The sequence below is a fragment of the Lissotriton vulgaris genome, chromosome 9, assembly GCF_964263255.1.
Source record: "Lissotriton vulgaris chromosome 9, aLisVul1.2, whole genome shotgun sequence".
Taxonomy (NCBI): Eukaryota; Metazoa; Chordata; class Amphibia; order Caudata; family Salamandridae; genus Lissotriton; species Lissotriton vulgaris.
In genome coordinates, this window is record NC_141697.1 from 497,363,836 (window position 1) to 497,388,345 (window position 24,510).

Here is a 24,510-nt window from a genome sequence, read left to right on the forward strand (position 1 = left end):
TGTATAGGGCGTTACAGTAATCGAGTCGCGAAGCGACAAGTGCTACCACCACTTGCTTCCGCGCCTGAGGGGACAGGTAATGTTTTATTTTACGGAGTATTTTAATGATCCCCCAGCAGGTAGCAACAGTTCTGTTAACCTGCAAGATCATGGAGAGGGCAGGTTCAATCAATACTCCCAAATTCCGTGCTGACTCCGTGGGAGTGGGACAAGTCCCCAGCGAAGGCGGCCACCATTCAGGTGACCAGATGTTGTTGTTAGGGCCAAACACCAAGATCTCAGTCTTCTCCCCGTTCAACTTTAATGAATTGTAAATCATCCACTGTGACACTGCTTTCATGCAGTTCCTAAAGTTGAATGGGGACGAGCCATCCGGGTGGGAGAGGGACTCCAAGATCTGTGTGTCATCTGCATAAGAGACTACCTCCATCCCAAAAGATCTAACCAGCCTGGCAAGCGGGGTCACGTAGATGTTAAACAGGGTCGGACTTAATGCCGACCTCTGTGGGACCCCACATTGCACAGGTAGGGATGGAGATAGGAAATCTCCCAGCTTAACCCTCTGTACCCTCTGGTCGAGAAAGGAGGCCAGCAGACTCAGAACCGCCCCTTCCACCCCTATCTCCCTCAGGCGAGATGTTAACACCGAGGGGGATAGGGTATCAAAGGCGGCTGTGAGGTCTAAAAGGACCAGGACGGTGGAATGTCCCTGGTCTACCTCCATGCGGATGTTGTTCAGTACGACCGTAAGGGCTGACTCTGTACTATGGTGTTTCCTGAAGCCATGTTGGGATTGATCTAAGAGACCGGAGGAGTCAAGAAATGCTGCCAGATGTTGATTGAGATGCGTCTCAAGCATCTTTGCTGGTGCTGGGAGCAAAGAAATGGGGCGATAATTCTTAAGCACCTCTGGATCAAGTGTGGGCTTCTTTATGAGGGGCTTGACCACCTCACTCTTCCATTGTGATGGAAAAGTGCCCTCTCTCATAGCCCTGTTCATGATGTCAAGTGGAAAGGGGAGCAGGGGGTCTCTACACTCCTTCAGGACTTTAAGGGGACACGGGTCCAATGGGGACCCCAACCTTGTCTTACTTAAGAGCAGATCAAGCTCCTGATAGGATAGAGGCGGAAACTCTGACAGACTCTTGGAGGTGGTGGAAGAGACCTCCTTCGAGAGCGGAGAAAGGGGGACGGGCGGGGGAGGGGTAACAGATCTTTGTGCTTCAAGATTCAGTTAGATGTCCGCAATCTTCGAGTGGAAGAATCCTGCGATTTTGTCACAGAATTCCTGGGTGCCTACTACAGGGTCCTGCATCTGTAACATGCAGAGCGAGTCCACTATTTTGAAGAGATCCCTGGGAGAGGAGAGAGTCATTGTCAGGTTAGCAAAGTACTCTTGCTTAGCTCTGATGATCTCCAGCTTGTACTCCTTGAGGAGTAACTTGTGTTTATCCTCTCCTTAAGATTCCAGCTTGTTCGCCAAAGCCTTTCTTGCTTCCTGCACCCTTGTCTCATGAGCCTGAGGAGCTCCGAAAACCAGGGTGCAGAGGGTTTCTTTCTCGCAGAATAGCAAGAAGCGAGAGGAGCCAGCACATCAACTGCTGCACCAATGGCTTTGGACAATTCCAAAGCCGCTAGGTTGATATCCTCAAAGAGGTCAGATTTGTATTCAATTTTATTTATTATGTTCTGGCTCTCGGCAGAGGGCCACATACAATATACAGAAATAAAATACAGAACAATACAACTGTAAAAGTGTCCACCAACACGCACATAAATTTCATATAGACTAATTCACACACCAGAGCAGTATAGGATTTGGCACATCAAAAAAGGCGTCTCCATTGGTTATTAATAAATAGCTAAAAAACTTTTGAAGAAATTAAAAATGTAGGAGCAGAACATTTCGTTTGGGGGACAATAAAGTGCATGGAGAAAATCATTCAGAGTTAGAATGCCCAGACGGAGACAAATAACTTTTATCCATCTAGAGCGCAATTCACATAACGCCGGGCAAATCAGTAAAACATGCATACAGTCCTGGGTATTTAGATGACATAGGTTACATAAAGAGGTGGAGCCGTACCATTTGGACAACAAGAGGTTTAACGGAATTAAATCGTATCGCAGCAGGAACCAAAATCTACGTATGCCATGTGGAAGGGACCATCGCACGTAGGATTGTGGCTGCTTCATCAGATAAGTATCGAGAAGGATATGTACATTCCTTTTCCCATGGATTAGTTTTTTATCCGATTGAAAGCATAGATCCCAGGAGGCTGCTTTTAGCACAAGTTTTAGCTGAGTAGGGGAATATACAAAAAGGGACTTTTCGTCTAATTTTAAAAGAGTTACGGCTTTTCTGAAGTTACAAACAAGTTGGGAGAACTCCTTGAAATTACCTAGTAATTCACTTTTAATGAGTGCTCTCAATGTCCCAGCTTCCGCTCTTGCAAGACAGGCCACCCATCTAACTAGGGCACAAAGGCCCTGTGCCCAACTGCTCTTTAGACCAAATTCAAGCCTGCAGGCGGCCAAAGAGCAGGCAGAGTTTAATGAGGAGAGAGATCTTAAAAGTTTCCCCTCAATCCTATGGCAAAAGTCCCACTTTTTCAACTCTATTAACTCTATACCATACAAAATTGTCGCGGGGATTTTAGATCTAAACACCTCCAATAAAATCTGAAAGTGCCGTTTCCCCGTTGCGTGGTAAAGTGAGTTTAATCCTTTGCCATGGGCAAGAGCTTTGCGAGAACAATGCTCTATATGGAGCTTCTCACTCAGATTAGCCGTGACAATTTTCCCCCAAAAAATATATGACTTTACAACCTCCAATTTTTTCCCCCCGATACTCCAACCAAAATCTGCAGCTCAACACCTCTTTTTTCCTACTATACACATAACTTTACTCTTAGTTATATTAATCTTCATACAATGAGCCACCGCATAACTATGGAGGGCATGCAGCCGATTTGCAAGACCTTTAGGCGTTAAGTCAAGAATGAGGACATCATCGGCATACATCAGACAAGATACTGGGCTCCCCCCCAACAAGGGGGCGATACCCTCAGTGGCTGACAAGGAGGCAGGCAAATCAGCCGTATATAAAGAAAATAGGAGGGGAGCCAGTAAGCAGCCTTGTTTGAGGCCATTACTCGATGGAATTGGGTCAGAAAGCCCCCCTTCTCCCCCCAACAGGACCCTACACCAGGTCTCTGTGTGGAGAGCCCGCACCAACTCCAGCAGGTGAGACGGGAGACCGAGCGCAGCCAATTTTCTCCAGAGCGTTCCGCGATCCACTTTATCGAACGCAGTGGAGAAATCAATAAAAGCTGCATACACCGTCCCCCGCCTCACCTGTACGTATTTGTCCGTAACTACCTGTAGAGCAGTAAGGTTATCCAGGGTTCCGTGATTCCTACGGAACCCAGTCTGAGCAAACGGCAGGATATTGTTCTCCTCAACCCAAGCGGAAAGAAATCCTAGAAGGCATTTCGCAAAGACCTTCCCGATTGAGTCGAGGAGCGCAATCAAACGATAGTTACTTGGGCAGTCCCTAATTCCCTTCTTGAAGATTGGGACCAGAATACTCCCCCTCCACGAGGCAGGAACCCTTTTCGACAAAAAACATACCTTAAACAGGGGATACAGTATTTTACTCCACCCGAGCGGGTCCTGTTTAAGGATCGTCATGGGGAGTTCGTCAGGTCCCATTGCCCCAGATGTGCGCATGTTTTTTATGGCCGTCTCGATTTCCTTTGCTAGAGGAAAGTTCGAAAGGCCATCCGCATCCTGCGCCATAGTGAAAACACTACCTTGGGAATCATCAGAAGAGATACCATTCCCTGCATAAAGGTCCCGAATGTAGATGGACCATGTCTCTTCCGCTATGGGAATGGGGGAGGGGCTTACTCTGGACCCACACCCCTTGCCTATTATTGCCCAGAAGTCTCTAATCCTACCATGGACGACCGACTCTCGCAGATCGATCCAGATATTGTCCTCCTTAGCCTTTTTTATTTTTAATTTAAGTCTACTTCTCTTCCTTTTTAGCCTTGAAATCTCTCTTCCACGTTCTATACCTCTATCCAAGTATTGTTCCCGGACAAGATTGTTAATTTCTTTATTTAAGGTGCACAGTGCCCTGGGAACTTCAACCCCTCTTATTGGTCGGGAAGATTTTTTTGCACAAGACGTAATCTTCCGCAAAAATTCTTCGAAGTATACTATTTCGTTACCTTGCCACTCATTGAGAACTAAAACAGTATTAGATAAAAGTTCCTGCACTCCTTTAACGGCTGCGGCATTCCAATAACACCTTCCAGAGGAAGCATGGAAGGCAGCATCGCTGCCGCTAAGAGACCAAGGTGCCGTAGGCAGGGTTTTTAAGGAAATAGTTACAAGTAATAAACTGTGATCACTCAGAGGGGTGGGTACAATTTTAAAGTCAAGAATAGATGGAAACAAACCATAGTCAGTGATGACATAATCCAAGATGGAAGACCCAAAGGGAGACTTATGGGTAAATTTTGCAGGGACGTCCGACGGGAATCTCCCATTTACTATAATCCCGTCGGCGGCCACTAATTCATTTAGCAAGATCTTCCCTCTTTTATTTGTCACTGACTTTTCGGGGAAGAGAGCTTGGGGAATAAAGTGCGCCTCTTCTTTAGACTTATTCCTAAAAAGATCCAGGCTTACATTAGAGATCTTACAATTCAAATCGCCCATAATCAGCACCTCCGGTGGAGATGGAACATTTTTGATCTGATCCACATAACGAAATACCCGCTTCAATAACACATTAAAACGTTCTTCTGGCGGAATATAAACATTTAAAATCACGATAGGGGACTTAGTGCCATCATTAAACAGATTTTCTATAGTTATGGCATGGAAGAGTTTACTGGAGTCAATATAGTGGAAGAATCTCCATTGCGATTTATTAGACAATAAACAGGCTATTCCCCCCCTGGCGTGCCCTTTCTTGGAGGGGGCAGCAGGCACTTCCAAGACATAATAATCTTTAGACACATTCAACATGTTGACACACCAAGTTTCCTGTAAACAAATTACATTAGCTCCTACAGAAAAGAGGAAATCAAATTTCTCCGGGCTGCTGTGGATCCCTGAAGCATTCCAGGAAATGATCTTCAACGAAGTGCTAAAGATGCTGGAATAGTCTGGGGTTGTCTTTAATTTTTGAGGTCAGGGCTCCATGCAGCCAATTCCACCGATCATTATCCTCTATACAAGAGGAAATCTGTGTCACCGGGGGTGGATTTGCTTGCACGACCACGCGTTTTCCCTTAGAGATCCGAATCTTCAGATCCCCAAGGGGAGCGGTAACCCCCCCAATCCTGTCTCCTCCTAATGCCCCCCCGGGCGCATACTTAATATTGCCTAAATTAAAAATCGGGAGAATATCAATACCCGTGCGTTGGAAAGTCTCGGCTTGCTGCAGTATCAGGTTTACAATGATTGGTGAGTAAAATCTAACCCTTATACTAGAAACCTTAACTTCACCAAACAGGGTAACCAGCTCAATATCCCTAGATTGGATATGGTGGAGATTTTCATTCTCACTGAATCGCTTCAGTAACCGAGCTCTATTTAGGGGAAGGTCCACATCAAATAAAGGTAGAAAGTCCAGGACAAGCGTGTCCACTGGAGCTTTAGATATACATTGGAAGTCCTCCACTATAGGGACAACTTCAGTCTCCAAAGCCAAGGCAAAGGAAGACGCCATAGGATTAAGAGGGCCGGATCGAAAATTACTTGGGTCTCCACTCACTGGAGGTTGAGACAGGGTTTGCGAGGGACCCCCCAGTTGGAGCAAAATCTCCTGAGATATCAAGGGACCCAGTTCGCGTCCACCCTTAGGGGGTGGGGAGAGAAAGGAGTTCAGTTCAGCATCCGCCTTAGTTGACAATGAGCGGACCTCTGAACCAACCTCTTCACTCTCCACTTCGGCCAAGCAATCTTGGAATATTATTTGACGCTGCCTTTTCTTCCTGTACTTGCGAATTGGCTTCTTTTTGTTCCCTTTATTTTTTCCATTTTTACCGATTTTTTTTCTTACCACAGGTTTAGACTCATAGGTGTCTTTTCTGTTCTCAGACGTAAAAATGGGGAATAGGTCTTGAACCCCGGTAAGACCAGCCACAGATTTATTTTCTTCCTCAATCTCTATGACAGAATTCTTACTGCAATTCGACACTACAGTAGGGGGACTGGCTGCAGTATGTAATTGGGCAGACACCACATCCTTCGAATTAGCACAATTATTTATCTCACCCCCTTGCGAGCTATGTGCCGTCATGGGTAAGGCAGCACTGCTCAAATCACTTGATTTTTGTAACAAGGCCTTCAGGATTTGGGTAACTGAATCCAAGATGCAGTCTGAGCTGCCAACAAATTTCCCCAATAGAGCTAATATCGAGGCCAGTAATTGTTCCAGAGCTATCATGGATTCAGAAATGGGTTTTTCGCATGCCTCCAGGGGGTGGCATATGCCCGATAAGTTAAGCCTCAAAGACCCAGAAGCGTCTAACAAATTAGGCATATCCTGGTCATATAAGGAAGGGGTGCTACTGTGGAGCAAGCGCCGGGAGGGGGTCGCACCGCACTGGGATCTACTGGGGGCCTCAGACTCCACTTTGGCTACAGTTGCACATTGACCACAGGATTTATGGTCGGTAGATGATGGCAGCAGCAGACCACCACCCGACCTGTCTATCTGTGGAGTGCAAGACAGCAGTGGGAAAGTCGTAAGATTTCCTTCAGGTCCCACTAGATTAACCAAGCTTTCTCCCTTCCCTTCAAGAATCGCACTAGGGGAGGGCACCATCGAGACTGAATGTGGTGCAGCAAGGAGCACAGAGGTAGACGGGGGAGATATAAGAGCAGTGGTGTGAACCACCTGGCCCTTAACACCGGAGGCTTTATTTGATACATTAGCCTTATTTAGGGTCGGTAGATCCCAGGGATCAGATAGTTGACATTGACCCTTCAGTGGGGGATTGTTCACAGATTTATTTCTTATGCGAACAGGCTCTTTTTGTGAGGCCAATATGCCTCCAACTTCCCTCCCAGAACGCAACGTTTTAGACATTTTCAATATAACACACAAGATATCACTACAAGAATACCGACTTCTAAGAAGATTAATATAAAATATTAAAAATATTTCTCAAAGATAAAACAAATAGTCCAGAAAATCCAATGGGGACCGCCAAAGAAAAGAAGAATTAACCGTAAAAATAGAATCTAGCGAATAAGTAAACAATATCAATTATCGAAATCTTCCAGAAATAAACCAACACAATCAATACGACTCAAGGAGTGCACAATACAAATAACTTAGTCCATGTAAGTGACCTGGCCCGGCCCGGCCTACTTCGGCCACTGAGGGCCACAGAGGGCCCGCCCTTTGCCCGGGCTTAGCTCCGCGCTATGCTCCGCGCGCGTCCCGCTGGCGCGTCAGTGGCGGCCTCTAAATACCGGGAGGGGCGGGAAGAGGACCAGCTGCGGCGGGTTGAGCAGCGCTGCGCCTGCTGGTCCTCGCAGTCCCGACAATCAATGGGCAGTGGCAGGGCCCCCTGCAGAAGCAAATCCGGCGTCGGTGGGAGTGCGTTCACCACGAGCGGCGCCCGCGGAGCGGGGGCCGCGAGGCGTGGGGCTGAAGGCAGCCAAATGTCAGCAGCAAACGGCAAGGAGCAAACGCCAGCAGCGATTCTATCCACAGTCGGGTAGGCAGATGAGTCACACCACGCAGAGTTTCCCAGCCCGCACTTATCAGGATCAAGCGGGAGGGGCGGGAAGAGGACCAGCTGTGGCGGGTTGAGCAGCGCTGCGCCTGCTGGTCCTCGCAGTCCCGACAATCAATGGGCAGTGGCAGGGCCCCCTGCAGAAGCAAATCCGGCGTCGGTGGGAGTGCGTTCACCACGAGCGGCGCCCGCGGAGCGGGGGCCGCGAGGCGTGGGGCTGAAGGCAGCCAAATGTCAGCAGCAAACGGCAAGGAGCAAACGCCAGCAGCGATTCTATCCACAGTCAGGTAGGCAGATGAGTTGTAGTTTTGCATTAGTGGGGCCAACAAGGTGCTTGTGATTTTCTTAAGGTTCCTCCTGAACTTAGTATGACTAAGTGTGGTCAGACCAAGACAGTGGGATAGGAACGTCTATTTTAAGCCTGTCATCATTGGAGAAAACTGCATCCAATGTATGACCTGCCTGATGAGTAGGGTGTTTGATCAGTTGCACTAGATCACATGCGGATAGTGAGTCAAGGATATCTGAAGAGTCTTTGGAATCAGGGTTGTCTAAATGAAAATTTAAGTCACCCAGAACTGTCAGGTTGGCAGCTCCTAAGTAGGGCTCTAGAATATTAAGAAGAGACTGACTAAAGTCTGTTCTAGACCCAGGGGGTCTGTATACCAGGATATCTACGAAGGGAGCCGCCTCGAGAGATTTTATAAGAAAATGAAGGGCTTGAAAGAGATCGGAGAGTTGAGTGGTGTGACAGGTGTGAGAGGTCTTATAAAGGATTCCAAGGCCACCTCCTCTACGCCCTACTCTATCCAGTCTAGCTAAAGAGTATCCATCCAGCACAGCCTAGACTAAATCCGGTCCTGAGGACTCAGCAGCCCAGGTTTCAGTGAGGAAGACCCATGTGGGCTTTCGTGCTGTAACGAAATCGCGAAAAGCGATATTATTTTTCACTAAAGATCTAGGGCCAGATGTAGGTAAGTAACATTTACCGAATCTTAATTACCGAAAATTACCGAATTTTACCGATTCGGTAATTAAGATTCGGTAAATGTGAGGGGTTGGTATGTAGGGAATACAGATGTTCCCTTTTACCGAATCGGTAAAATTCGGTATTTACCGATTCGGTAAATACCGAATCGGTAAAACCTATTCATTCCTATGGGCTTCAAAGCCCATAGGAATCAATAGGCTTTACCGATTCGTTATTTATCGAATCGGTAAATACCGAATTTCACAAGGGTGCAGGGGGTGTCACTTTGACACCCCCTGGCACCCCCTAAACAGGCGTGGGTGCCATGTGGCAGGCATACATGCCCTAAGGGCAGGTCTGCCTGTCACATGGCATAGGTGTGCATGCACACATGTGCATGCACACCGGAATCGGTATTTTACCATGAGGTTTTATGTCATGGTAAAATACCGATTCTGTAAGGCCTCTGGGACTCAGAAGAGTCCCACCTACATATGTAAAATACCGAATCGGTATGAATACCGATTCGGTATTTTACAGATTCGGTAACTTTACCGATTCGGTAAATATACCGAATCGGTAAACAAGGTCCCCCTACATCTCATTGACCCATTTACCGGTCGGTAACGGCCGAAATCGGCCGTTACCGACCGGTAAAGGCCACCCACATCGGGCCCTTAGTGTTAATCAGGAAGCCCGATTCCTTCGGGGGAGGCAACATAAGGGAGGTGGCAGGGGGGGGGCCTAACATGGCACGTTGCCGATGACTTACCACAGGTGCTGAAACATGTGCAGTAAAAGGCATCTTGAAGAATGTCCGGTGAGCAAGAGAAATGGCATGGAAGCCATGCAGGTCTCAGATGGACGAAATCCTGATGAGAATATAGAGGACCTGCCAAAGGAGGCATACCGAGTACACCCAGGGACCGGAGTCTCCCGCCCTCTAGCCCGTCCTTAGCGCGGACGGGCGCAGACGGGCTGGACTCTGGCGTGACTCCGGCGTTACTTCGGCGCAAACGCTGCGCGTAAACGCTGCACGCAGAAAGGGCAGCTTTATGTGAAGGTCAGCGTGTCCTTGTGACAGCTGGTCTGCTAACCCAAATGGCACCGTCAGGCGTCCAAGTCTCCCCCCAAGATGGCCGCCAAAAGAAAAAGTGACTCAAGGGACCCGCTGAAAGCGCGGTGATGTTCCAATTACAGTGCAAGTAAAATGGAATAAATGCAAGAAAATTAAAGCAAATTAGAAAACGGGAATATTTTAAAAACGCTATCGCGTATGCAGCAACCCGCCCTGCAGCGCGCTATCTGCTGTGTTGTCCAGCCGTACAGGGAGATACTAACAGGAGAGCCCGCCTAGACTGCCCGCCTTATATGCAGGTCAGCGTGTCCTTGTTTCTTTTTTAAATATTTTTTTGAATTCCTCATATACCAATTTGGGTGCTCTAGACGGAGATCCTCTCCCCTCCCCCTGGCATCACGATGTTACGCCCACAGAATTCGACGCCAGAGAGAGCCGGAAAAAGATACTCCCCTCTAGTGTTTACTGTTTGCTTTATCCACCTCAGCCTCTGTGACTTGGCGACCCTCGGATTGGTTGAGGACTAAGCACCAACAGTACCCAGGTGAAATCATCGGAATACTCTCATCTGTTCCGCCATGCCACAAGGAGCTCCCAGATCTTAGACTCTGAGGAATTATCACATGCTATATCAGACTCACTAATATAAATAATATACCTTAAACAATCAGAGAAAGTGGGAGCATCTTCAGATTTCCATACTTTACATATTTCTCGTCTAGCCAATAACATCACATAGAAAATAAATTTAGTCTGCTGATTTGCAAGCTGGTAACCCGTCCCCAGACCGAACAGAATCATTGCCGGTGAAACCACGATCCGTGTTCCTAGTACATCCATCAAAAAAACCCTCAATTTTTTTCCAAAACAAGTTAAGGCTAGGGCATTCTACAAACATATGCAAATCATCTGCCTCTAAAGATTTACACCTTGGGCAGCTATATTGTAGGTTTGTGATCCTTGTCAGTCTTTTTGGGGAGAAATACACCCTGTACAGTGTGAACAGATGGTTTCGTTTAAGAGGAGCGGATTTTACTATTCCGTTCACCAGACTAAAAGAGTCCCCCCACAAGTCTACCAGTTTGTTGCTATCCAGCCCCACAACATTTCCCCAGAGATTCTGAAGTTCCAAATCAGTAACTCCCTCTTTTTCCATCAAAGTCTCATACCAAAAAGCGAGTTCTTTATCCCAACGCCCCTTTCTATTTACAAAATCAAATTTCGGGTTAGATGTACAATCCCATATTTCCGTAGACCACCAGCTTGACAGCTGGTAATATTTAAATCTTGTAAGGGTTCCTCCCGTCAACAGAGAGAGGGAATCCCACCCCAATAGCTGTTGATCATTTTGTAAATCTCTCCACTGCATTAACCCTGCTAATTTGAGAGGGGTTGACAGTTGGTCTCTAAGGCATTCTGGGGTCCCTGGAGAGTCCCATATTGGGTCCTGAGAGGCGTAGTATGGAATTTGTCATTTTCTCCTGAAGAAAACCCAATTCTTCAGAGCCGTGACTAAAACCTTTAGCCTGACCTTTTTGTAAAATCTGGGGTCTCCAAACTTGAATAAAAAGTATTCGTGGCCTTGGGGGATACCATGCAATATTGCTTGAAACAAACGTCCCAAAAAAGATGTATCTGCCTTACCTGCCATAACTCTGAAATTTTTAAAGTGGAAGGAATGGGCATAATGCAAGATGTCAGGTAACGCCAGACCTCCCATTTTTAATTGTCTTCTTAACTTTTTAGCAGAGATTCTGGGCATTTTGGAATTCCAGATGAATGAACCTATTTTTCCTTGTAGTTTTCCCACCGCCTTTGTGTCGAAAGATAAGGGTATTGAATTAAACAAGAAAGTTACCTTTGGTAGTATAATCATCTCTATAAGATTAACCCTCCCGAAGATGTTTAATGGGAGCCCGGACCAACGCTGTAATTGACCACAGATTTCCTTATACACCTTGTCCAGATTAACTATCGATATCTGAGTAATGTCCTGGACTAATTGAATCCCAAGGTACCTCATCCTTATTTTTGTTTCAGCGTGTCCTTGTGACAGCTGGTCTGCTAACCCAAATGGCGCCGTCAGGAGTCCAAGTCTCCCCCCAAGATGGCCGCCAAAAGAGAAAGTGACTCAAGGGACCGCCGAAAGTGCGGTGTTGTTCCAATTACAGTGCAAGTAGAGGGAATGCGCCGATCATCTAAAATAGAATAAATGCAAGAAAATTAAAGCAAATTAGAAAATGGGAATATTTTAAAAACGCTATCGCGTATTCAGCAACCCGTCCTACAGCGCGCTATCTGCTGTGTTGTCCAGGAGTACAGGGAGATACTGAACGGATTTATACCATTTAACAAAAAGATTTCTTTCTGAACAAAGGGCTACCTTTTTGCCAAATTTAGTGTAATTCCGTTCAGCGGTTCGGGCTGTAGCCGGGTCTAAAGTTTCCTATGGGAATTAACATGGAGAAAACACGTTTGGGACCCCCCTTTTTTCTCAGCCCCTGCTTACCGAAGCACCCTGAAACTTTCAAGATAGGAGCTGACCGGAGCACCCCACTAGTTTTGAAATTTTGCAAAGATTCGTCAACTGACGGCAAAGATATTGGGAAAAGAAAAATAGCTTTTTGAATAGAAACAATGTCATAATTATAACTACCTACTGGCGACCGCCAGTTGGTAATATATATATATATAATATTTCGGATGGATACCTCTACATCAGAACCTTTGAATATTTGAGGCGCAAGTCTGGATGCAGATAACTTCTGGCGTAGGTAGGTGGCATTTATTTCTATTTGACGTGAGACATGGAGTCGTGATGACATCACCAGAGCTTTATAGCAACAGGACAAATGTCCTTACTTTAGTTTGGTTTTTCTATGTGCCTTTCAGCGTGGACTGTAGCTTTGCTCCCCTCTTGTCAGAGATTTTCTCCCACACAAATTATGTTCGGGCTTTAAGCCTTGTCAGTGTTGTGATGAAGATATAACCATCACAAACCTGCACAACAAATGTCTGTGATGCCTTGGTCCAAGGCATGTCATGTTGTCATGTGACCTCTGTCGATGAATGCACTAGATGGCCATCAAGGGGTATTCAGCCTAACTTTTTATTGTTGTCTCTAACGAAGATCGTAGGTGCCTTAGACGAATCAGGTCATAATCGAGTTCAGGAGCAAGGTGTAGATCCCTTAAAGGTTACCACCCTCAACCAAGTCATCGAAGGAGAAGAAACAACATCACAAGATGTGTTCTTTTTCCTCCTCATTGTTCCGGACTGCAGGTAGCATTCAGCCTGGAGCTGGCATTGGTGGAAATGTCCACAGCTCCATCTTCGGTCTTTGGTGACTCCTGATCCAGCGCCCCCTCCTCCACCACCAACTCCACCTCCTTTCCCACTACAGCCATGCCAGTACCCATTTACCTGGACTTCCCGGCACAGGAAGGGAAGGAAAAGAGTGTTCCATCTAGCTTATTGCGAGGTATAAAAAATATCATTTGAAGGGAACCTGTCCCCTCTAGTGTACCAGCTAACCCCTCCGGGCACATCAGCAGACCTGTTGGTCTCATGCCATCACTGCCTTAGTGCCTTACAGGATCTTCCTACCATCAGCCCAAGTCAGGGCCGTAAACAATTACACACCACATAGGCCAGTGTCATAACCAATAATGGCTCTGCTAAGACTAGCTCTGAGAGCAGCACCAAAATTGACTTTGGTTCCGCAATCAGCACCAGTCAACTCTCCAACACTAGAGCCTTCAGGTCGAGTTCCTAGTACAACCCAGCCATCGGCACTGACAGTGGTGCCACAACCAAAATTGGAAAAGCTATTGAGAGTCAAAAGACACCTTTTTAGGAGGGAAGCCTTTTATTTTCTGAAAGAGGGCTGGCATTTTAATGATCAGCCCTGAAAGCTATTCCAGGACTATGGATTCCGATGGTGAGTTTTATCAGGGAGATGATGATGATGATGATGAAGACCCTTCATCCGATACCATAGCACTTTAGGAGACAAGTGGTTTAAAAAAAAAACTCTTCAGACATTGATGAAGATCCTCTTCCAGGTCCTGCTCTACCAGAAATGGCTTCATTTCATTTGGTTGTAAAAAAAAGCAACAGACCTTGAACTGCCACTTCCCACTGTGGAGTGTCAAGGACAGGTTCCCAACCCCTCTCAGAATTAGCATTTCCCCGATAATAGATCGTCCAAGTAGATTAGACTCCTGGCATCACCCAGAAGTTTGCTTCACTTTGTCTTGACTACATCAACCCCAAGCCGCACTCTCAGCCAGCACTTAGCCTTACCTCTGTTCGCTCAGTCATGCAGAGGCCAATATCATCAACATCAACTGCAGCACCCCCCCCAAGAAGCGCCAAAGACGAACACAAGGTTTTTTTTTTGCTTCTTTTTTTCAGAGTGTATATAGTGCAAACTTGACCCCAAGGTATCAGAGTGCTTTGAATGAGCACCAGTTGCATTACATAAGGACACATTCATTTTTTGTTAGGCACGAGGCGATTAAGTGATTTGGCCAGAATCACAGGATGTTGAGCATCCTTGCAGAGACTCAAACACGGTCCCTTAGATTTGATGTTGAGCACCCTAGCCGATAGGCACATCCTCTCCACAAGTGGCCTAATCCTCAACCAGGCCTGCACATCTTCCTTAGTACCCTCAATACGGATCTCCTCACTGATCCAGTGACTGCACTAGACTAACCTTTCAAGTACAAACAAATTGGTATCACTGCTGTTCACAATGACCACTCCCATTACAATATCCCCAAACTAAGTGATACACTCTGCACCAGGTTCTAGCCAACTTCAGCAACATGAATTTGAGTGAACCATCCCATAGAAGCATCTGTTCCCATCTGTGCTTGTCAGCTGCAAATGAGAAGAAAACTAGAATCATCAGATTAAGGTATTGGTGCTGCATTTGCTCATGCAAGAACAAGAGAATTTAGGTAAGTATATCGATTGGGATCATGTTGGATTGTTAGTGGGGCTGGCAGAGCTTACTTAAAATGGGGGCATGTTGTTCCCCTGACTCACCAGCATCCAGCCGCAGCCCGTACAGCTAAGAGCGGTGGGGCCAGGTGGGGGGTTTCAACAGACAATGCCGAGGGAAAATTAAATAAATAATAAATGTTCCCTTGTCGTTTTGTCGAAATCCTGACACCACTCAACCCCACCGCTCTTACCTGCATGGGTCGTGGCTGCTAGCATCCCTTGAGTAAGGGTAAACCAGTTTTCTCACTGCCTTTTCCTGCTGTGTGCACTCAGTTTTGGTCTTATTACGAGTTTGATGGTTCAACCGCCGGTGGACGGTATCCGCCAGGACCCCACAGGGCAGGCGGTCCAAAGGCGCCATATTACTAACCCCGGGTGGAGCTGGTGAAGCGGGACTACTCAGAGGATCAAGGAGTTGGGAACAAACTCTGTGGTACTCCGCTCCGCCACCCGCCTATTAAAAAATGTAATAATACTTATTTAAAAAACCAACAAATAAACACTTACCTGTTCTGTCGGAGTCCTGGGGCTGCCCTTCTCCTCTTCCATAACGTCTCCTACTTGGGCCAATCATCTTGCAAAAACTGTGCATGCGTGCGAGCGCTTGTGCAGTTTTCACAAGCTGATCGACCCAAGTAAGAGAAGGTGAGGAAGAGGAGGAGGGCTACCAGGGGACACCGGCAGTAGAGGTACTGTGTTTATTTTTTGGGTTTTAATAAAATATTGTTAATTTTTTAATAAGTGGGGTGGAGGCGGGAGCTGGCCAACTCCGCTCCACTGCGGAGTAGGAATTTGCCCTATACTCCGGGTTCTATGCGGATCTTACTTGGAGCTTCTAGCTAGGAATGTAGTAGCCCATCCAATGTGCATGCATGCTCTGAGAGCAGAACAGCCCTTGAGTTGCCAGATTTGTGGGTTCACGGATGTGACAAGTGTACCTACCACTCAGGGACTAGATGATAGGTCTGCTCACTGCAAAGTCTTGAAAATGGGACTAGTTAACAGTAGATCCATACCCAAGCATGCAGTGGAAATTAAACTTTTAATAGAGGAAGAGGATTTGGAGGTCCTGTTTTTAATCAAAACCTGGCTCAGAGAGAGTTCAGCCCCTGAAATCCTAGAGGCTCTACCTCTGGGCTATGAAATTTTCCACCTTGACAGACTTGGAGCCTTAGGAGGGGGTATTGCAATCATTTGTAAAGCTCAGACAGGGTACACCATCACTCCTCTCAATATCACTAAATCTGAGGCCTTCGCCTTCAGAATATCCATCTCTCTGTCATGCTCTTTCTCAGGTGGATTGATTTACAGACCCCAGGAGCTTGTACGCAGTTTTTAGAATCTGCCCCTGACATGTTGGTGAGCATGGTAATAGGGAAAAGTGCTCTTACAATGCTAGGTGACTTCAACATCCATCTGGATGATTCTAATGGTCCGTCAGCCAGGAGATGCCTAGCTGGCATAGATGCCCTACAGTTTTCACAACTGGTACCGTCCGCCACTCATGAAAAAGGCCATCTCTTAGACCCCATTTTTTCCAACGACTCAAGAGTGGAGGTACTAGCACCCAAGCAAATGCCGTGGACAGACCATGCCATGATTCCACTGCGCCTCCATAAACCCTTTATAGGTGAACAAAAAAAATAACCTATAATAGTGGGACGCAAATTGCCTAGGATAGTCCCTGAGGCCTGGATTAACGACCTGGAGTCCTCCTTACCACCAGACACCTTACACCTGGAAGAGGCACATGGCAACTGGCTAACCTGGATCAACAGTTCTATTGACCAGAATTTTAGGAAGCCAGGCCCGCTAACGCAAAATAAATCTAACAGGTCATCGTGGTTCTGTCCTATGCTGGTTGCACAAAAAAAGAGCTGCAAAAGACTTGAACGTAACTGGAGGAAGTCCTATGATCCAGAGCTCAAAAGAGCTTACAAACTACCCATACAGCTCTACCATAAGAGCATTAGGAAAGCACAGTCAGCTTTTTTCGAAGGTAAAATACAAAATCTTCTAACTCCTCTAAGGAGCTTTGTAAAATCGTCAAATCACTTACCACAGTAGACCAAGGAATAAACAGCCCCCAATATTCAAAGAAAGATGCAATGATTGGCCACTTTTTTTAAGAGCAAAGTGGAAAACATCTATAATTCCCTTCAACTTGAGGTGCTCCACAAGGTCCCTATTGCACTCTAAACGCCCCTAGAAAGAGTGAACACATGGGACCACTCCAGCCTGCCGCACCGGTCCTCCTGTCTATCCCGACGATGAAGGAAGATCAGGTATCCTCCTTATTACAGACAATTAAGTCAGGATCCCCGCTAGATCCTGCCCCACCCTATATTCTCACCCAAGGTGGGAAAGTTGTCCTCAATCAACTATGTAATTTATTTAATCTCTCCTGTGAAAATGGCAAGGTACCCTAAGAATGGAAATATGCCATCATTAAACCCCTGCTAAAAACACAATTGGACCCTGCCGATCTAGCCAACTACTGCCCAATATCGTTATTGCCTATTTTAGATAAGATGGCAGAAAAACACATTAACAGTACGATCTCCACTTTCCTTGAAAATCACAACATCATACACCACAAGCAGATGGGGTTCAGACCAAAACATAGCACGGAGTCGGCCCTGCTGGTGGTCACTGAAAAACTCAAATCCATCCTCGATCAAGGGAGAACCGCGGCCGTGGTACTCTTGGATTTGAGCGCAGCTTTTGATACGGTAGACCACACAGTGCTAATTCAAAGACTGGAGAATGTTGGAATTAGAGGAACAGCTAACCAATGGGGTGCGTCATTCCTGAGTGACAGAACCTTCCAATGTATGGAGGCGGGTTTTAAGTCAGGCTCCCTCTCAGCACCTTGGAGAGTCCCTCAGGGATCCTCCCTGAGTCCAACACTTTTAACTATTTATCTCAGCGCCCTTTGGCCCATATAACACAAGTATTTGGCCTCTCCATAGTGTCATAAGCCGATGACACACAAATAGTGTTTTTAATCTCAACTCATACCACAGACAACTAGTCCCTTGCCTGGAAAAAATCGGATCGTGGATGGCGTACTGTAGCCTCAAACTAAATGGGAAAAAAGCAGAACTGATGATTCTGGGCAACAACTTTAACCCTCGTCCGGAAATCTCTTGGCCCGCCAATTGGGTACCATCTCCTCCCCCTAAAACGGCTATAACAAATGTGGTTATGTGGCTAGACCTGAACTTAACGATGGAGGTCCAGTCAAAAAAACTATCAGGCACCTGCTTTGGGATACTTCGCTTGATTAGAAAAATAATATCCTTACTCCCAGAGGATTCTAGGAAGACGGTAGTCCAGGCCTTAGTGGTATCAAGGCTAGACTATCGCAACTCGCTCTTCCTTGGCTCCCCTAAATATGTCACAAACAGGCTGCAAGTCGTACAGAATGCAGCTGCCAACCTACTGCTGAACCTACCTAGACACCACTCAGTAAGACCTGCAAAGAGAGCTGCATTGGCTTGAATTAAGTTCAAGTCCTTTAGTCTGGCCCACAGAGCCATGTATGAGAGAGGCCCTGTCCTTATACAAAAGTTAGTTTCTCATTACTCTCTCCGTTCACAACTCAGGTCAAGTTCAAGATTCATGATGAATGCGAATGCATTCAAGAGAACCAGATGGGGTGGAAGGTCCTTCACCCATCTGGTACCAACACTCTGGACCCAGAGCTCCGACTTACTAAAAATGAAGTATCCTTGAAAAACACTTAGGACATGGCTCTTCCCCTATTCCCAAGTGCTAACAGCTTCCATTCTGTATCACTCCAGCGGTGAGATGCCCAAGGGCAGCCATGCGCTTTATAAATCCCCTAAACCTAAACCTAACGTGTAGTAGGCAAATCCCTGCACACTCCGCTGGCGAAGTGGAGTTGTGGCCTAGGGTTATATATTACGAGTTGACCACCGGCTGGCGGTGGGGAGGGTGGCATCTTGCAGCAGTGGTGAGTATTATTACCAAATATATTGATGCATGTGTGTGCATTTCTACTGCATATGTGTTGGAAGCACATACATGCATGATATATGTGGGACAATACCACATACCCATTGCCGGGGTTCAGCCCATATGTGGGCAGTCCTGGCAATGGGTATATGGTACGAAAAAGACTCACCTGTAAATCGCTGCACACAGGGTCGTAATCCTTGGGATAACAAACCTGCTGTGAAGAGGAGACCTGGAGAAAGGGATCCACATTGGATTTTGCCTGGAAGAAGACAGGGGTGAGTATGCACCCCAGGTCCTTTGTCATGCCTCCCTGAAGGAATCCACCTGTGGATCTTTAAACACATAATAGGCAGAGCGATGCAACTCCCCTGTACCGCCCTATGGTGGCTGCCTTTCCCCGATGGTGACCCCGGGAGTCTGCTGCCGGTCTTCGCAAAGTCCAACTGCCCAACTCGTAATATGGCAGTCAGACCACCAGGCTCACTGTGCTCGAACCAACACCATCAATGCAGCAGTCCACGGGACAGCCCAACTCATAATAAAGGCCTTCATGCTGGAGGGATCTGCCAAATATAATCACATTAATCCATAATGTCCTCAATTGCCTCCAAGCCTGCGGTATTCAAATTACAAATCCCCACCCACTGGGAGAATAACAACCCTGGAGTCTTAAATCAAAATCCTAAGGATTTTTAAAAAAAATGCATTTTATTGGCATTTTGTTACAGTGGTTAACAATTAGTAATTCAGTGGAGCATTCTTTGGTGCATACAATAAAAGGTAAAAACATATTATTCAATGGTACATCCTTTACATGAGTCACTAGGTTAACATCCCCCAGGTGGTTCTTGTTGTGCTCTATATTATGGCTGTAACCCTGTTCCCTCTTCCCCTCAGGGTCACTCGCTCTCCTCTGACATCTGTCTGTCTTGTGGGGGTTTGCAGATGTCACCTCGGAACCTATTCCAGCTTCCCCATATCTGGGTCCATTTTTTAGGGCAGCCCCGGTGGACGAAGACCGATTTCTCCGTTATCATCGTGTCGTCCATATTCTGGCACCATTGTCGGTGCGTCTGGGACAGTCCTGTGCCCCAGTGTTGTGCTATCCCAGTGTCACCCAGTCTTGAGCTGCGTGTTTCAGGACAGTGGGTTCCCAAATATTAAGCAAACAGCGTGTCAGTTCAGGGGGGACCTGTACTCCTGTCACCTGCGATATCGTGTGTAGTATGGCCTCCCAAAAACGAGTGATTACTGGGAAATCCCAGATTGTGTGCCAAAAGGAGCCGATGGCACCGCACTGTCTGAGGCAGAGTGAAGTGTCAATTCTAAGGATTTTTATATTTAATTAATGTCTTCTGTTTCTGGTGTATATCAAGTATAACACAGAAATTGACTAGGATTAGAATTTAGTTCACCAAACTATGGTATACTTGCATTTCCATTTAATCATTATTTCTTTAATTTTATCTCATAGCAACATGAACCAGAGGGCATTAATTTACACGCGTTTTTGACATTCCAGATACAGAATCCTATAGTATTAACTTGATGCGCGGGAGCCATAAAGTGAACTGAAGAGTATAGAAAACGTTCCCGAGACCCAAGTAGCGGTGGAAGCAGTTTCATAAGGGCTGCGTGTGTACACCAAAGGTTGCCTATTGAATTAAAAGACTCAGTATTATTACCAGGCTGCTTACTTGAGTGCTCATTTAACGGCAATCTACATTTTACTTCCCACAAAGAAAAATTATGGGCCATATTATCAAGAAAGGGCGATACATTATTACCGCTTTTATCGGCAGGAATCTGCTGCTAAAGTGGAGATAATGGGCTTGATAATATGCCCTTGTGAATTCCCATAGAAGCCCAGGTTCTGGTGTTAACCTGGGCTTCTATAGGAATTCACATGGGCATATCCTTAAGGCCATTATCGCCGCTTTAGCGGCAGTTTCCTGACGATAAAAGCGGCGATAATGCATCGCCCTTTCTTGATAATATGGCCCTAATTTACAATTGTACTAGATTGTCCGTAAACCACTTTGGCAGGCTTTACTGAATGAAATAAAAATCCTACTTGATATTTAAATAACAGTGATAGAAATATTTTCTTGCAGAATATAGACACAAAAACCTCAGGCTTTTTAACATGATCTCTTACTATGGATATCTTAAGGTAGACATGCTTCTTTTTTAAAAGGCACGAGGGCCACCAGTTTGTGTTCAGCATTTGCCGAATTAATTGTGTAATTTAAAAAGTCATATCTGGCGTTGTATCCAACAAGTATGTTATTGTCAATTCTGTGTACCAAAATCTGGCATATTTGATTCTAATGCTTTTCTTGCATAAATTCTCATAAACAAAAAAGGCACACATCTCATAACGATTCAGGTCTATCATTAAAGATGGGGACTTATCTTCTCGGTCACCAAAGAGTAGCTGTATTCACATGTAGACTATCTTTACATCTACACAACTGCAACCATTTGCTCGTATATTCTTTGGTTCTCATTTTACCTTTAAACTTTTTCTCTTTAGGAGACATATTTGGGAAAATGGACCGAGAGGATGAATTTGCGTTTTCCTTTCCATCTGAGTCCTCGCACGCATATGGTGATGCTAAAGAGGACTTCAGCTTCCCCTTTTCTTTTGGGCAGGACCAGAAATCACCTCATGTTTCATCCCCGAAAGGATTTCAGTCATCCTCAGAACGGGCAATGCAGTTCACGTTTTTTTGAATGAATCTTTTTGATTATTGAACTTAATATTGTGTTTAGTTTTAATAGAGAATAGATACACTTGTGTGTAGTTCACTCAGTTCCACTTAGCCAAAACAAGCGTAGTTTTTTTTTAGTAAATGTACTACTTAAACTCGAATATATGCTTTTTGTTGATGTATTCGCTGGGATAGTTACAGAACAGAGGGCCATATAATCAAGAAAGGGCGATACATTATCGCCGCTTTTATCGGCAGGAAACTGCCGCTAAAGCAGAGATAATGGGCTTGATAATAGGCCCTTGTGAATTCCCATAGAAGCCAGGTTCTGGTGTTAACCTGGGCTGCTATGGGAATTTGCAAGGGCATACTATGAAGCCCATTATCGCCGCTTTAGCGGCAGTTTCCTGCCGATAAAAACAGCGATAATGTATCGCCCTTTCTAGATAATATGGCCCTAATAACTCAAATTGTTCCTTAAGGTTGATTCTAGATTAGATTACAAACGTTCATAAACTTTCCAATATACTCATTTTGCAATCGAGCAGTTGCAGACCAGATTGATACTTAATTAAGATCACTTTTGACATACTTTATTTTGATGTATGCATATTTACATTTGTTCTACTGTGGCATCCTCCACTTACATGGTTTCAATTGGAGATTTAATGATGTTAGATAGTAAAACTTGGTAAGTGTTACTTTTACCACTTATATTATATTTTAGTTCATTTGTTTACAAATAAAGCGTTTCTTACAATGTCTTGCAAATGAAACGGCACATAGAGAGGTAAATGCGATTCTTTGCAGCCAGCAATATCTATGTTAATATTGCAAATGGCGAAACAGTATTGAAGGAACACATTGTTACATGTTGTTTGCATGTTAGGTTTGGTCGACTTGCCATGCTTTAAAAATAAAAATTGTAATGGAACAGTATGCTCAGTCATTTAAACCCTATTGCAGCTAACCATCGTATGACCTGGTGCTAAGTTATTAAAAAATGCAGTGAACTTGCAGTCAAACAGCGGCAGCTTTTTAAAAATACCAAATTTGTCACATGTTTAAATAATGTCAGCTGAAGACTATTACCCCTGCTTATTTGATTACTATGCATGTCTCCAAAGTTATTGCTTCCCTTTGTTATCTAGTTTAATAAATACTGTTTCAAGTTTAATTTTTGTACTTTTTTTGGTACTAAAATTTGAAACTATAGCAGAGACTGTAAACATAGCCTTCGAATATGCGTGTATCTAGCCTGGTAGTTTAATATACTTTTGATTGTGGTTTTGACATTCCAGGCCATTGTTACATAAATGTGAGAGATTGCTCTCTTATTTTTTTTATACTTGCATTTGTATTGAACTTAATAACCCTGATGAAGTGCATTAGCTGATTGGTAGCACGCTACACCTTTCAGGAGTGATTAGTTGGAAGGATTTTTGTAAGGGTTTTGGATTGCAATGAGGTCTGTGTGGGAATCATTGTGTGGTAGTGCTTGAGTGTATATACAATGTGTTTTTGGTCGTATTCGCACTCGAGTGTGTTGCGGATGTAGTAGATTTGTACTTGTAGGTGGTGCTGTTGAAGTATAGCCCACTGTGCTCTGGGCTTGGCTATAATCTCAAAAAGCGGTACTTCACTCAGGAGTAATGTCCCTTCAAAGCACTCATTTGTGAATGTTCATCTTGTGTTCAATAAAGTTCATTCAAAGGTTGTAATCACAGTTTCAATCGTGTTTATTTCTTTCGATACGTGTTTTATTCATTCATAAAACTCTTCAGGAAATTCCATTACAATTGTGCCCAATGCATTTCCGGCATGTGCCCTTCGTCAGGGGACTTGGGGGTCCTATGAAGTAATACAAGAGAACTTTGGGTTCATTTGGCAAGCGTTGCTTTGAGAATCTAAACATATATTATTGTCATGCATGTGATTCTCTTTAAAAACGGTAAGCCTTGAGACAACACCTGATACCGCGTAGCCAGCATATTAACCTGCATAGAAATAATTTTTATTAAAAATCGGTTTTTCTCCGAAAAGCATTACACCTCGTACGGAGACCTTGTTGCAGGTCACAGGTCAGAATCCTTTACTTCACTCGCAATATTTGCACTTCGCACATAGTTCACCACCTCACAAACTGTGTTGTTTCACGCATGCCACACGGCCCTTAACAGGCACTTAGTATCATTACACTTGGGTCACCATCATCACGCCCCACCATAGAAACGACTCACTGTCATCACCTTGTTACAGTAAACGGTAAAACATAGAGAAATCGCGAACACCTATGATACTGTTCTTCCGAATCCTCCACATGCACGTCATTTAAAGAGAATCACATGCATGACAATAATATATGTTTAGATTCTCAATGCAACGCTTGCCAAATGAACCCAAAGTTCTCTTGTATTACTTCATAGGACCCCCAAGACCCCTGACGAAGCGAAAATGCCCGAAATGCATTGGGCACAATTGTAATGGAATTTCCTGAAGAGTTTTATGAATGAATAAAACACGGCATTGAAAGAAATAAACACGATTGAAACTGTGATTACAACCTTTGAATGAACTTTATTGAACACAAGATGAACATTCACAAATGAGTGCTTTGAAGGGACGTTACTCCTTAGGGAAGTACCGCTTTTGAGAGTAGTGCTTGAGTGACCATGGGTGCTGTTATCCTGTCTTAGGTTGGTTCAATAAACAGAGTACTTGGTGGAAGACACGTTAGGGGTATTTTACATTAATTGGTTGCAACCTTTTCCCCAGGTTTCTGTAGATAATTCTCATAAGGCGACAGTAGAGTATCCAATAGCATGTGGTGGATACAGCAACCATGACAATGCTCTGTATTTTCCGGAGACACAAGTGAGAGACTTGCAAGAATGAAGTTTCAAGAGTCAGTCATGGTCACTGATCTTAAGAATCCTTCTAGGAATGATAAAGAGTTCACATGACATTAGGGTAATAGTTCTA

General features: G+C 45.0%; 1 protein-coding gene across 1 annotated transcript in view; it reads left to right on the top strand.

Annotated features, from left to right (window-relative positions):
* C9H14orf39 (chromosome 9 C14orf39 homolog) overlaps positions 1–21,550 on the top strand; it is a 1,344,786-nt gene extending 1,323,236 nt beyond the window's left edge. The window contains exon 17 of the mRNA XM_086939475.1: positions 21,351–21,550. Within this exon, the coding sequence (XP_086795601.1) occupies positions 21,351–21,550 (200 nt within the window). The remainder of the gene's footprint in view (positions 1–21,350) is intronic.
* The last annotated feature ends 2,960 nt before the right edge of the window (positions 21,551–24,510 follow it).